This window comes from Aotus nancymaae, unplaced genomic scaffold (genome assembly GCF_030222135.1).
Source record: "Aotus nancymaae isolate 86718 unplaced genomic scaffold, 86718_ANA_hifiasm-v0.15.2.pri h1tg000040l, whole genome shotgun sequence".
NCBI classification, from domain to species: Eukaryota; Metazoa; Chordata; class Mammalia; order Primates; family Aotidae; genus Aotus; species Aotus nancymaae.
In genome coordinates this window covers 104942990-104959345 of record NW_026988454.1, presented here as the reverse complement: position 1 = coordinate 104959345, position 16356 = coordinate 104942990, and the positions used below count along the sequence as shown (strand labels likewise).

General features: G+C 37.6%; 1 protein-coding gene across 4 annotated transcripts in view; it reads left to right on the top strand.

The window, feature by feature from the left end:
* Positions 1–16356, top strand: part of PRIM2 (DNA primase subunit 2) — a 462179-nt gene that overhangs the window by 423956 nt on the left and 21867 nt on the right. For all 4 annotated transcript variants that reach the window (XM_064360945.1, XM_012441560.2, XM_012441561.2 and 1 more), the window contains exon 12: positions 4920–5002. In XM_064360945.1, the coding sequence (XP_064217015.1) occupies positions 4920–5002 (83 nt within the window). The remainder of the gene's footprint in view (positions 1–4919; positions 5003–16356) is intronic.

Below are 16356 nucleotides of genomic sequence, written 5' to 3'. Positions count from 1 at the left end.
AGATGGAATTTTGCTCTTGTTTCCCAGGTTGGAGTGCAAAGGCATGATCTTAGCTCACTGCAGTCTCCGCCTCCTGGGTTCAAGCAATTTTCCTGCCTCATCCTCCCTTGAGGTGCTTTTTTAGAAATGCAGATTCTCAGGGCCCACCCTCTGTCATATAAAATCAGACTTTATTTGCAAGTACACTGGGTGAGTTTTTTGTCTTCTAAAGTTTGAAAACCATAGATCCAGATACTTCTGTTGAGAAAAGCTGAAGTTTTTCTTAACCTAGCAGCCATACCAGGCAGTTAACCTATGATTAAGTTTGTGGCCAAGTAAAACTCCCAGGAATTTGTCTGTAAATGTCCAGGTTTTAGCATTTGTCTCTTAATCAGTTGGTTTTTATTAGTTTAAATGCAAAACTTTATTTCTGTTAAATTGTATCTTGTTTATCCCAGTGCATTCTGTTACTATTTTGTATTTAGGTTAAACTCTGTCATTCAAGAAATATTATCCTTAGCACTTAGTAAACTCATTATTTGTTGGAAAAATTTACTTACTCCTTTATAAAAAATTAATAAACAATTTTTTAGAGCTGTTTTAGGTTCACAGCACAATCGTGTGGGAAGTTCAGAGTTCCCATATACCTTCACACCCTGACACACGTACAACCTGCCTATCAGTATCCCACACCACAATCGATGAACCTAAATTGACACATCCTTATCATCCAAAGCCCATAGTTTACATTAGGGTGAATTCTTGGTGTTGTATATTATATGGGTTTGGGCATATTTTTAATGACAGGTATCTACCATTGTAGTATTCTAAAGAATAGTTTCATTGCCCTAAAAATTCTGTGTTTTACCTGTTCATCCTTTTCTTCCCCTAATCTCTGGCAACCATTTATCCTTTAACTGTCTCTATAGTTCTACCTTTTTAAGGAATGTCATATAGTTAGAATCATATAGTCTTTTCAGATTGACTTCTGAACTTGCTAATATGCATTTAAGTTTCCTTTATGTCTTTTCGTGGCTTGTTAATGGATTTCTTTTTTGTCCTGAATAATATCCCATTGTCTAGATGTACCACAGATTATTTATTCGTTGACCTTCTGAGGGACATCTTAGTTGCTTCCAAGTTTTGGCAGTTGTGTTTAAGGTGCTGTAAATACCTGTGTTGAGGTTGCTGTGTAGATAGAAGTTTTCATTTTGTTTGGGTTAATACCACGGAACAGGATTACTGGATCATAAAGTGACAAAGTGGCTGTACCATTTTTCATTCCCACCAGCAATAAATGAGAGTTCATGTCACTACAAATTCTTAAAGCATTTGGTGTTGTCATGTTTTGTATTTTGGCCATTCTAATAGATGTGTAGGGGTATTTCTTTGTAATCTGTACATTACTTAGGATGATATGTTGATTCTTCCAATCCATGTTTTTATTTACAATACCCTACTGGCATTATGTTGAAGTCTTCTCATAAGCATACTTGCCATCTGTATATCTTCTTTGGTGAAGGGTCTTTTGCCCATTTTAAAATCAGGTCATTTTCTTATGTTGAATTTCAAGAGTTCATTGTGTATTTTGCATAACAGTACTTTATCAGTTTTCTTTTTTGCAAATGTTTTTTCCCCATCTGTGCTTCTGTTCTTTCTTTTTTTTCCCTTTTGGTATTTCAGTTACACATATGTTATACCTTTTATAGTTGTCCCACAGTTCTTGGGTATTGTGTTCTAGTTTTTTTTTTTTTTTAACCCAGTCTTTTTTTCTTTTTTCTTTTTAGTTTCAGAAGTTTCTATTTGTCATATCCACAAGATCCAAGAATTTTCCCCAGTCATGCCCAGTCTGCTGATGAACCCATTGAAGACATTCTTCATTTCTGTTTTAGTGTTTTTGATCTCTAGCATTTCTTTTTTATTCTTTCTTAGAATTTTCATCTCTGTGCTAACTGGTTATTCCAGCACCATTTATTGAATAGGACGTCCTTTCTCCATTGCGTGTTTTTATTGACTTTGTTGAAGATCACATAGTTGTAGGTATGCTGTCTTATTTCTGATTCTGTATTCTGTTTCATTGGTTTATGTGTCTGTTTTTGTACCAGTACCATGCTGTTTTAGTTATGATAGCTTTATAGTATAGTTTGGAGTTAGGCAGAGTGATGTCTCTGGCTTCGTTCCTTTTGCTCAGGACTGCTTTGGTTATTTAGGCTCTTTTTAAGTTCCATATGAATTTTAGAATAGTTATTTTCTTATTCTGTGAAAAATAACATTGGTAGTTTGATAGGAATAGCACTGCATCTGTACATTACTTAGGATGGTATGTTGATTCTTCCAATCCATGAACCTGGAATGTTTTTCTGTTAGTGTTGCCTCTGATTTCTTTGATCAGCATTCTGTACATTCCTTAACGGTGGTATGGCCATTTTAATGCTATTGATTCTTCCAGTCCATGAGCATGGAATGTTTTTCTGTTTGTGTTGTCTCTGATTTCTTTCAGCAGCATTTGTAGTTCTCCTTGTAGAGATCTTTACTTCATTGCTTAGATGTATTCCCAGATATTTTTGTGTGTGTGTGGCTACTGTAAACGGCATTGCGTTTTTGATTTGGCTCTCAGCTTGAACACTGTTGGTATATAGAAATGATACTGATTTTTAAGGCTGGGCATGGTAGATCATGCCAGTAATACCAGTTATTTGGGAGGCCAATGCGGGGAGATCACTTGAGGTCAGGAATTCAAGACCAGCCTGGCCAAAAGGGTGCAACCTCATCTCTACTGAAATTAAAAAACAAAAATTAGCCAGGCATGCTAGCATGTGCCTATAATTCCAGCTAGTCAGGAGGCTGAGATACAAGAATTGCATGAACTACAAAACCCGGGAGGCAGAGGCCGAGATCGCACCACTGCACCGGTGACAGATTAAGACTCTGTCTAACAAAGAAAAAAGAAATGCTACTAATTTTTTTACATTAATATTGTATCTTGAAACTTCGCTGAAGTCATTTATTAGTTCTAGGAGCTTTTTGACAGATTCTTTAGGGGGTTCTAGGTATAGAATCATATCAGCAAAGAAAGATAGTTTGACTTCTTTTCCTATTTGGGTATTTTTTATTTCTTTTTTGAGATGAAGTTTTGTTCTTGTTGTCCAGGCTGGAGTGCAATAGCATGATCTCGGCTCACTGCAACCTCCACCTCCTGGGTTCAAGTGATTTTCCTGCTTCAGCCTCCTGAGTAGCTGAGATTACAGCTGTGCACCACCATGCCAGGCTAATTTTTTATATTTTTAGGAGAGACAGGGTTTCACTCTGTTGGCCAGGCTGGTCTCAAACTCCTAACCTCAGGTGATCTGCCTGCCTTGGCCTCCCAAAGTGCTGGGATTACAGGCGTGAACCACCGTGCTGGCCTTTTCTTTCTTTCTTTAGCCTGATTGCTCTGGCTAGGACTTCTAGTAGTAGTTTGAAAAAGAATGGTAAGAGTGGGCATCCTTGTCTTGTTCCAGTTCTCAAGGGGAATAATTTGAGCTTTTGCCCATCCAGTATGATGTTAGTTCTTATAATTTTGAGATATATTCCTTTGGTACCTGGTTTTCTGAGAGTTTTTATCATGAAGGGATACTGGATTTTACTGAAAGCTTTTTCTGTCTATTGAAATGATAATATGGTTTTTGTTTTTAATTCTGTTGATGTGGTGAATCACTTTTATTGATTTGCATGTGTTGAGTCAGACTCGCATCCCAGAAATAAAGACTATTTGATAATGGTGAATTAGCTTTTTGATGTGCTGCTGGATTCAGTTTGCTAGTATTTTGTTGAGGATTTTTGATTCTATAATCATCAGAGATAATGGCCAGAAGTTTTCTTTTTTCATTGTGTCTCTGCCAGATTTTGGTATCAGGGTGATGCTGGCTTCATAAATTGAGTTAATGGGGAGTCTCTCCTTCTCAGTTTTTTGGAATAGTTTTGGTAGGGTTGGTACCAGTTCTTCTTTGTACATCTGGTAGAATTTGGCTGTGAATCTGCCTGTTCCAGGGCTTTTTCTGGTTGATAGGCTTTTTGTTACTGATTTAATTTCAGACCTCATTATTGGTCTGCTCAGATTTTCACTTTCTGGTTCAGTCTCAGAGGGTTGTATGTTTCCTGGAACTTACTCATTTCCTCTAGATTTTCTAATCTGTGAAAAATGCAGAATTATTTCTAATTAACTTACAGATCTGTCTATATGACTCAAAAAAATAAGACTTTTCTATATTAAATTTTCAAGTAAGTATTTTGAACTTACCATTGCAGTTTCTTATTAAAATATGTAAAATTTTCTAGATTTTATCCTAAAACAATTTTTAGATTTCAATTCTTCTGTATTCTTATTTATATGAATATTTCTAGTAGCCTTTTATTTGTTTATCTCATTTCCATCCATGATTCTTTAAAAATTTTTATAGATTCTATGCTTTAGGAAATAGACATATAGTTTACATTTGAAAATGATGTTAAATTTTTATATTTCTCAGAGTTTGCACGTTTTTCTTGTTTACATTATCTTCCTTCTCTCATATACATTTTATGTATTTTTTAGACTAGAACATAATAAGATTGTATAAAGTTTTAAAATAAACTATTATACAGCTATTTTGTGATTCTTTGAGCTTGTTAGCAAGGAACTTAATTAAAGCTGTTTCCCTTTTTCCTGTTGAATGGACGTCTTAACCTGAGAATGCTGCAATGTTTTATGTAACTCTTGAGCCTGTAGTGCCCTGATAACCATACAGCTAAGTCATCATTTAGATAAAAAAGAGGAAAGCAGATGTACCCATGGGCAATTAGCTTTTTTATTAATAAGCTGTTACACAACTGGGGGAAGCTTAGATGGTCTCTCATGTGGTATTGTGCTCAGTTGTGGGTAAATAACCTTGTTTGTATGCTGGCTTATTTTTTGTTGTCAGGGTGCCCATTCCGTCACAGTGATCCGGAGCTGCTGAAGCAAAAGTTGCAGTCATACAAGATCTCTCCTGGAGGGATAAGCCAGGTAGGTTAGACTCTGTTCTTTGCCTCTGCAGTAATGAGGCCTCGGACAGATGTCTCAGTTTTATTTAATGTTCTTGCAATGATGCTGTGTACTGCTTGTCAGGCCTCACACCAGACACATCTTATTGTCAAGATGAATTAAGCTAAAACCTTGACTTTACTAGTTTAGACTCTTAAGAAATTTTAGTTCTTCTTTCTGCTAAACTGCATTTTAATTTTTCCTAGTCATAAAGGAAGCTGGAAACCTTTTTCCCCACCTTAATTTGTTTTGCTATCTCAATTGAGGACTACATCTTTAAAAATAAAATATTTGAGGAATGCATGGAAGCTTATTAATGAAGCTTAAAATTAATGACAGCATATTTAATTTTGGGAAATTGTTTTCTGAGCAGATGATAATGTAGTACGTACTGGCTGAATGTTCTGATAGGCATCAGTTACTGCTATGTTTAATCTACACTTCTGATGGTAGGCCTAATAGTTTGTCAAAATACTTTGTCTTATGAACAAAGGAAATAAGAAAGAAATGCTCAAATTGTAAAACCAAATGTTTAAGAGTACTTTTTTTAGTAAGTCTGCCTTTAAAAAATTAATATTGTGACATAGCAAAGACTATTTTCTATAGTGTGCTTACAAGTTGACTGGAATTTTGAAGGAACTGGGAAAGAATTTCTGCTTCCTTAGCTTAAGAAGAACATTATATATTTTAGAGTTAGAACATCTAAATCATCATACATCTTTAAATAGTTATTTTTATTTAAAGAAGATTGCTACTCTCGACAACTTTACTGCTGCTTCTGTGTCCAAAGTTCAGATAACAAATCTTACAGAATTTTTTTAGTGCTTTGAGCAAAACAGTGTTAAGGTGCTATGGGTTATGCAAGGAAGAATCAGATATAAATCCTGTTCCCACAAAACCAGTGTCTGGGGAAAAAACAAAAAAAAAAAAACAGAACATAAACCAAGATTGTCTTGGGTCTTCTGATGAGAGAAAGACTATATAACCAGCAGAAGAGGCGAAGGAACCCTTTATGGAAGAGATGCCCTTTGAATTAGGCCTAGCACGAAGGTTGGGAATTAGGGAGAGAGAATGTGCAAATGAAAGACTATCAAGCTTAGGATAGTGGCACCAATACATAAATACTAATAGGTAACTTAAAGAAAGTATAGTTGGTTTTGGTTTGGGAGACTTAATTTTAGTGATCAGAAACTGCTGCTAACAAATTTGATAGAGATAATTAGTGGCTTTTTTTTAGAAATCATAAAGAATCACCTTTTTAAAAAAATTTCAAGCTTTTAACCTATCTGTGTTAACATATTATGCCTTCCTGTAAATGGCATTAATGTGGATTTGGGGCATTAGAGAATTTAGGACTAGAAATCTGATGGTCTTTTCAGTTAGAATTGTAGCATAGGTTAGAATATTAGAAAGCCATTCTCTTTTATGGAGTCCTAGGATGTAACATGCCATGGTGCATAGGTAGGAAGTCAGTGACTGATAGAACCAAAAATTGAAGCCAGACCTTCTCAACTCCACTCTACTTTAGAGCTTATTATCATGAGTTTGCTGGGGGAGAGAAAAAGTAGGGAGTCAAAAGCTGTGTTTCGAAATGGAATCTTGGCTAATCCTTCTCTTTGTCAAGCATTGACAGGAGGTGAGATCAATGAAGACTGAACAGAAATGGGGAGAGAGGGAGAAAATACTTTAGAGAAGGAAGTATCACAAAAGTCAAGGAGAAAATTTTGAGAAGAGAATAAGTTCCACAAAGTCCCTTGTAGCACAGATTTTTATTTTTATTTATTTATTTTTTTTTATTTTAATGAAGAGAACTGAGAAAAGGTGGTTAGATATGCTGAGGGGATTATTTGACATTGACTTCAGTGAGGTAAAATGGTGGAAACCAAAACCAAGATTATAGTTGCTTAAAAAATTAGTGAATGAAAGACAGTAAATAACCTTTTCAAAAATGTGCCAGGCCAGGTGCAGTGGCTTGTGCCTGTAATGCTAGCACTTAGGAAGGCTGAGGCAGGCAGATTGCTTGAGCCCAGGCATTCAAGACCAGCCTGAGCATCATGGCAAAAATCAGTCTCTACAAAAAATACAAAAAATTAGCAGGGTGTGGTGGTGTGCACATCTAGCCCCAGCTACTCAGGAGGCTGAGGGGGAGAATCACCTGAGCCTGGGAAGCTGAGGCTGCAGTGAGCCGTGATCGTGCCACTGCCCTCCAGTGCTGGCAGTGGAGTGAGACCCTGTCTCAAGAAAAAAAAAATAATAGTACCAGTAAAGAGGATGTTAGAGTGGTATTAGCTTAAGCATCAGGAGGTTATTGATTTCTGGGTTAAAGACCTAAGCCTATCTGTAGGAAGAGGAGAAAAGAACTGTCAGATAGTGTGGGCTTGATGAAGATATAAAAGAAAGGAAATATCTCTCTAACCAAGCAGAATCAAGCTCTCTTTCATTTATACCATGACTGTATTGTACATGCCTTTGCTCTTAACTTTGTTACACTTGATTGTAATTATTTGTTTACCTGTTTATGTTTCCCAACAGTTTGTGAGTTTCCTGAAAGGAGGACTGGATTTTTACTTAAATTTCTGTCTCATAGTAATCCAATGAGTTGGTGCTTTAAAAATGTTTAAATGACGTGGATCCTAGAGTTTGCATGGTGGTTTACAGAGAGAGGCAAATAGGAACTCAAAGACACAATTGAAAAAGTAACTTATTGGCAGAAAGAAGATATATATTTGAACCAAAGGATGGTGACAGAGAAAGTCATACCCCTCAGCAGTGTGGGATACAGAGGAAATAGTTAAGATACAGCAAAGGAAAGTTGACGGAATGTATAAACTGGTCTTATTCTTCCTTGTAAATAAAGTAAGGTCATCAGCTGGAGAGTAAGCGGGTTATGAATGATATTCTAGTTATAGAAAAGGTTACAAACTACCACCAACAAATGTGATAGGACATCTAGAAGAAATGAGAGGTTTTTTTAGCAGTCATAAAAAAATCACCTTTTAAAAAAATAGTCAATATGGTAACATCTCAAGAAAATTAATGTTTATAGTTAATAGTAATGACTATGTTCATATACTCTTTGCTTTTGACTCCACTGTATTTCTCCATTTGCCCTTGATCCATAAGTATATTCCTTACTTAGTTGAAGCTGGTTAGTAATTTTCACATTACCCTTTAGACCTGCATTGTAACCTTTTATCTGAGATGAACACAGTTGTACAGTGCATGTGGGCAAGCTGTAAATAATATTTTCCTTTTATATGATGTCTTCATTGAGTGGTTCTCAGTAGAGTGAAGCAGCTGGTGGACTGTATTTTAAAGGGCAGAGAGTTAATGAATGAAAATTCCATGTAAAACATTTTGTTAAGGTTGCATTTTGCAGGTTGGCCTAAGTGCAGATTAGATCTTGAAAACTCCAAATGTACATTAAAATGTTGAATGAGAGTTAAGGAAAACATCATTAAAATGCACGTAAGGTAGAACTCAATGCGGTTATTTTTAATCTCAGAGAAAACTACTTGAGAAAGATACCTTCAAATATAGGAAATAGATTTTTTTTTTTTTTTCCAAGACAGAGTCTCATCACTCTGTTTTCCAGGCTGGAGTACAATGGCAGCAACTTGACTCACTGCAGCTTCTGCCTCCTGGGTTCAAGCGAGTCTCCCGCTTCAGCCTCTTGAGTAGCTGGGATCACAGGCAGGCTCCATCATGCCTGGCTAATTTTTGTATTTTTGTAGAGACGGGGTTTCACCATGCTGTCCAAAGTCCAGGAGTCTTGAACTCCTGACTTTGGGTGATCTGCCTGCCTTGGCCTCTCAAAGGGATTACAGATGTGAGCCACCACTCCTGGCCAAGAAATAGATGTTTTAAGTAATCAAAATGTTGGTGATCAGAAAAGAGATCATTGTGACTCAGTTGGCATTGCTGACTTTTTTTAAAAAGCATACTTATAGGATCACATTTCTCTTTCCTTTTTAATTTACCTTACTAGTGTTATAAAAATCACTGAAAATTAATGAGCTTGGTATCCAGATTAAGAAACAGCAATTAAACAACAGAATACGGCCAAAGAAAATGGGCACCCCTGCATTTATTCCCCTCTCCTCCCTGAAAAGAGAAATACACAGCAGTCAATTTACCATCAAGATATAAAAATTGGCCGGGCGCGGTGGCTCAAGCCTGTAATCCCAGCACTTTGGGAGGCCGAGGCGGGTGGATCACGAGGTCAAGAGATCGAGACCATCCTGGTCAACATGGTGAAACCCCGTCTCTACTAATACAAAAAATTAGCTGGGCACGGTGGCGCGTGCCTGTAATCCCAGCTACTCAGGAGGCTGAGGCAGGAGAATTGCCTGAACCCAGGAGGCGGAGATTGCGGTGAGCCGAGATCGCACCATTGCGCTCCAGCCTGGGTAACAAGAGCGAAACTCCGTCTCAAAAAAAAAAAAAAAAAAAAAAAGATATAAAAATTATAAATATTTATGCCCCAAGAACATAGCTTCAAAATGCATGAATTAATAACAGAGATCTAAAAAGAGAACTAGACAAATCCACAGTTACATTTGGAGACAAGACTTCAGCACTCCTCTTAGTAATTAACAGAACAAGCAGGCAGAAAGTCAGTAAGGATATAGAAGCCTTGAACAATACTATCAACTAGCTTTACCTAATTGACATCTGTAAAAACATTTTACCCAACAACAGGAGACATGAAACAGTAACCCAGGCAGATCATAGTCAGGGTCTTTAAAATCCATTACAAATGTAAATGATTTGAAATCCTATAAAGTAGGATTTAAAGCAGTGCAATAAAGCAAGAAAAACAAACAAGATTAGAAAAGAAGAAAGAAGATTGGTTGTTGAGGGGGATCCCAAGATGGCTGAATAAGAGGCAGCTCTGGAACACAGCTCCCAGTGAGAGAGATGCAGAAGCTGAGTGGTCTCCACAATTCCAAACGAGGTACCAGGTTCATTTTGTGGGGCTGGTTGGACAGTGGATATAAACCAAATAGGGCAAGTTGAGGCAAGAAGGGACACTGCCCCACCCAGGAGGTGCGTGCAACTGACTGGAGGACTGGGGGATCTCCCACTCTAGGACTTGGGTTTGATTACAGTGCTTCACCCAAACCCTCTACAACCCACCAAATAGGAGATCTTTGCCAGGCTAAAAAGCCTCTGTGACCTGCCTGAACAGGGCTGAACAGCAACTTTGCCTGGTGCCGGGGCTGTCAGCACAGATCTAGGCAGAAGCACTGGCTGATGCCAAGAAAGCCAGAAAGTGGCAGGATGGAGCTACTCGCACCCCAGAAAAAACTCTCACTTCAGAGTTTCGCAGTCAGAACACCAGTTAGAGAGACACCAGGAACTATAGAGCTTGGAGGGGGAAGAGCAACTGCCATTGCAGAAGCCAGCCTAATTTTCCTGATAAAAGACCCAGGAAAAATACACAGCAGCTCCACTGAATCTGTGGCAGCCCAGCAGCGCCTCTGCAGGCAGACATAGGAAAAGCCACCTCCCTAAGCAGCTACCTGAGATCAAAGTTAGGTAAATCCAACAAGATGGGAAAAAAACAGTTTAAAAGGATGAAACCATCAAAAACCAGAATGCCTCTTCCCCGCCATGAGACCACTACTCCTCACCAGCGAGAGAACAAAGCACGATGGAGAACGAATTTGATGAATTAACAGAAGCAGGCTTCAGAAGGTGGGTAATAACAAACTTCTCTGAGCTAAAGGAACATGTTCTAACCCAATGCAAAGGAATTAAGAACCTTGAAAAAAGGTTAGCTGAAATGCTAACTAGAATAACCAGCTTAGAGACGAACATAAATGACTTGACGGAGTTGAAAAATACAGCACAAGAACTTCGTGAAGCATACACAAGTTTCAATAGCCAAATCAATCAAGCAGCAGAAAGGATATTAGAAATGAAATAAAATGAGAAGGCAAGAAAAGAGAAAAAAGAGTAAAAAGAAATGAACAAAGCCTCCAAGAAATACGGGATTATATGAAAAGACCCAGCCTCTGCTTGATCAGTTTACTGGAACATGATGGGGAGAATGAATCCAAGCTGGAAAACACTCTTCAGGATATTATCCAGGAGAACTTCCCCAACCTAGCAAGGCAGGCCAACATTCAAATACAGGAAATACAGAGAACCCCACAAAGATATTCCTTAAGAAGAGCAACCCCAAGGCACATAATCATCAGATTCACCAGGATTGAAATGAAGGAAAAAAATGCAAAGGGCAGCCAGAGATCTCTCAGCAGAAACCCTACAAGCCAGAAGAGAGTGGGGGTCAATATTCAACATCCTTAAAGAAAAGAACTTTCCACCTAGCATTTCATATCCAGGCAAACTAAGCTTCATAAGTGAAGGAGAAATAAAATCCTTTACAGACAAGCAATTGCTGAGAGATTTCATCACTACCAGACCTGTCCTACAAGAGCTCCTCAAGGAAGCACTAAACACAGAAAAGAACAACCAGTACCAGCCACTGCAAAAAAGAACAAAATGGTAAAGACCAATGACACAATGAAGAAATTATGCCAATCAAAGGGCTAAACAACCAACCAGTAACAAAATGGCAGGATCAAATTCACACATAACAATATTAACATAAAATGTAAATGGACTAAATGCCCCAATCTAAAGACAAAGACTGGTAAATTGCATAAAAAGCCAAAACCCATGGGTGTGTTGTATTCAGGAGACACATATTATGTGCAAGGCACACACAGACTCAAAGGGATGGAAGAAGATTTACCAAGCAAATGGAGAACAAAAAAAAGCAGGAGTGGCAATCCTAGTCTCTGATAAAACGGACTTCAAACCAACAAAGATCAAAAGAGACAAACAAGGGCATTACATAATGGTAAAAAGATCAATACAACAAGAAGAGCTAACCATCCTAAATATATATGCACCTAATACAGGAGCACCCAGATACATAAATCAAGTTTTTAATGACCTATAAAGAGACTTAGACTCCCACACAATAATATTGGGAGACTTTAACACTCCACTGTCAATATTAGATCAACAAGACAGAAAATCAACAAGGAAATCCAGGACTCGAACACTCTGGACCAAGCAAACCTAATAGATATTTACAGAACTCTCCACCCCAAATCCATTGAATATACATTCTTCTTAGCACCACATCATACTTTAAAGTCAACCACATAATTGGAAGTAAATCACTCCTCAGCAAATGCAAAAGAATGGAAATCATCACAGTCTCTCAGACCACAGTGCAATCAAACTAGAACTCAGGATTAAGAAACTAACTCAGAACCACACAACTTCATGGAAACTGAACAACTGGCTCCTGAATGTCAACTGGATTAAAAATGAAAGGAAGGTGGAAATAAAGATGTTCATCAAAACCATCGAGAACGAAGACACAACATAACCAGAATCTCTAGGACACATTTAAAGCAGTGTATAGAGGGAAATTTATAGCAATAAATTCCCACATGAGAAGTGAGGAAAAATCTGAAATCGACACCCTATCATCAAAATTTAAAGAGCTAGAGGAGCAAGATCCAAAAAACTCAAAAGCTAGCAGAAGACAAGAAATAACTAAGATCAGAGCAGAACTGAAGGAGATAGAGACATAAAAAACCCTTCAAAAAATCAACAAATCCAGGAGCTGGTTTTTTGAAAAGATCAACAAAATAGATAGCTGGCTAGCCAGACTAATAAAAAAGAAAAGAGAGAAGAATCAAATAGATGCAATAAAAAACGATAAAGGGGACATCACCACTGATTCCACAGAAATACAAACTACTGTCAGAGATTACTACAAACAACTCTATGCACACAAACCAGTAAATCAGGAATAAATGGAAAAATTCCTGGACACTTTCACCCTCCCAAGCCTAAACCAGGAAGAAGTTGAAACGCTGAATAGACCAATAATAGGCGCTGAAGTTGAAGCAGCAATTAATAGCCTAACTAAAAAAAGTCCAGGTCAAGACGGGTTTACAGCTGAATTCTACCAGACGTACAAAGAGTAGCTAGTACAATTCCTTCTGAAACTGTTCCAAACAATACAAATAGAGGGAATCCTCCCTAACTCATTTTATGAGACCAACATCATCCTGATGCCAAAACCAGGCAGGGACTCAACAAAAAAAAGAAACCTTCAGGCCAATATCCATGATGAATATCGATGCAAAAATCTTCAATAAAATATGGGCAAACCAATTGCAAGAGCAAATCAAAAAGCTTATTCATCACGACGAAGTGGGCTTCATTCCAGGGATGCAAGGCTCGTTCAACATATACAAGTCCATAAACATATGCCATCACAGAACCAGAACCAAAGACAAAAACCACATAATTGTCTCAATAGATGCAGAGAAGGCCTTCAACAAAATTCAGTAGCCCTTTATGCTAAAAAACCCTCAATAAACTAGGTATTGATGGAACATATCACAAAATAATAAAAGCTATTTATGACAAAGCCAGAGCCAATATCATACTGAGTGGACAAAAACTGGAAGCATTCCCTTTGAAATTTGGCACTAGACAAGGATGCCCTCTCTCACCACTCCTATTCAATATAGTATTGGAAGTTCTAGCCAGAGCAATCAGGCAAGAAAAAGAAATAAAGGATATTCAGTTAGGAAAGGAGGAAGTAAAATTGTCTCTATTTGTAGATGACATGATTGTATATTTAGAAGACCCCATTGTCTCAGCCCAAAATCTCCTGAAACTGATAAGCAACTTCAGCAAAGTCTTAGGATACAAAATCAATGTACAGAAATCACAAGCATTTGTATACACCAACAACAGACAAACAGCCAAATCAAAAGGGAACTCCCATTCACAATTGCTACAAAGAGAGTAAAAAACCTAGGAAGACAACTAACAAAGGATGTAAAGGACCTCTTCAAGGAAAACTAGGCACCACTGCTCTAGGAAATAAGAGAGGACACAAACAAATAGAAAAACATTCCATGCTCATGGTTGGGAAGAATCAATATCGTGAAAATAGCCATACTGCCCAAAGTAATTTATAGATTCAACGCTGTCCCCATCAAGCTACCAATGACCTTCTTCACTGAACTGGAAAAAACCACTTCAAACTTCATATGGAACCAAAAGAGAGCCTGCATAGCCAAAACAATCCTAAGCAAAAAGAACAAAGCTGGAGGCATCACGTTGCCTGACTTCAAAATATACTATAAGTCCACAGTAACCAAAACAGCATGGTACTGGTACTAAAACAGAGATATAGACCAGTGGAACAGAACAGAGGCCTTGGAAGCAGCACCACACATCTACAATCATCTGATCTTTGACAAACCTGACAAAAACCAGCAATGGGGAAAGGATTTTCTGTTTAATAAGTGGTGTTGGGAAAAGTGGCTACCCATGTGTAGAAAGCAGAAACTGGACCCCTTCCTGACACCTTACACTACAATTACTCCAGATAGATTAAAGATCTAAACATAAGTCCTAACACCATAAAAACCATTCAGGACATCGGCATAGGCAAGGGCTTCATGACTAAAACACCAAAAGCATTGGCAACAAAAGCCAAAATAGACAAATCGGATCTAATTAAACTTAAGAGCTTCTGTACAGCAAAAGAAACATTCATTAGAGCGAACAGGCAACCAACAGAATGGGGAAAAAATTTTTGCAGTCTACCCATCCAGAATCTACGAAGAACTAAAACAGATTTACCAGAAAAAAACAAACAAACCCATTCAAAAGTGGGCAAAGGATGTGAACAGACACTTTTCAAAGGAAGACTTATGTGAGGCTGACATACATATGAAAAAATGCTCATCATCACTGGTCATTAGAGAAATGCAAATCAAAACCACATTGAAATACCATCCCACACCAGTTAGAATGGCGATCATTAAAAAATATGGAGACAACAGATGCTGGAGAGGTTGTGGAAAAATAGGAACACTTTTACATTGTTGGTGGGAGTGTAAATTAGTTCAACCATTGTGGAAGACAGTGTGGTGATCCTCAAGGATTTACATATAGAAATTCCATTTAACCCAGCAATCCCATTACTGGATATATACCCAAAGGATTATAAATCATTCTATTATAAAGACATGCACACGTATGTTCATCGCGGCACTATTTACAATAGTAAAGACCTGAAACCAACCCACATGCCCATTAATGACAGACTGGACAAAGAAAATGTGGCACATATCACTGTGGAATGCTACACAGCCATAAAAAACAATGAGTTCGTGTCCTTCGTAGGGACATGGATGAATCTGGAAACCATCATTCTCAGCAAACTGACACAAGAACAAAATCAAACACTGCATGTTCTCATTCATAGGCAAGTGTCGAACAATGAGAACACATGGACACAGGGAGGGAGCATCATACACTGGGATCAGTAGGTGGGGGTAGGGGAGGGACAGCGGAGGTTAGGGAGGGATAACATGGGGAGAAATGCCAGATATAGATGATGAGGGGATGGAGGCAGCAAACCACATTGCCTTGTATGTACCTATGCAACAACGCTGCATGATCTGCACATGTACCCCAGAACCTAAAGTACAATAAAAAAAAAAAACCAGTCCAAATAAAACCATAGCATGTAAAGAAATTGAATCAGTTTTTAAAAAACCTTTATCTAGACTCATAAAGAAGATTCAATTCATAAAAGAAAGTGGGGACATTACTACTAACATTATAGAAATGAAAAGGGTAATAAAATAATACTATAAACAACTATACACCAATGAGGTAAATAACACAGACAAAGTAAGTAAATTCGTAGAAACACATAAACTACCAAAACTCATCTATAACCATTAAGGACATGTCCTTTATTGTCTCATAACAATTTTTTACTTAAAGTATTTTTCCTGATATTGATATTGACTTTCCAGCTCTAATTTGGTTACTCTTCATGAAATATCTTTTTGCATCCTTTAACTTTTAACCTATTATGTGTTTTTGGATGCAAAGTCAGTTTCTTAGAGCTGTAAGTTGATTATGTGTTTTTAAACATTCTTCAATTTTTTTCTTTTGATTGGAGCTTAACATATTTATCATTAAAATAATTACTGGTAAGAAGGATTCATTTTGGCCATTTTGCTCATTTTATTTTTTGGATGCAGAATCTTATTCTTAACCTAGGCTGGAGTGCAGTGGCGTGATCATAGCTCACTGTAACCTTGAAGTCCTACACTCAAGTTATCCTCCTGCCTAAGACTCCTGAGTAGCTGAGATTACAAGCATGAGCTGCCATGCCAGGCATTTTGCTCATTGCTTTTAATGATGTCATGTCTTTTTGTCCCTCAGGTTCTCCATTAGTACCTTGTTTTACATTAAATTATTTT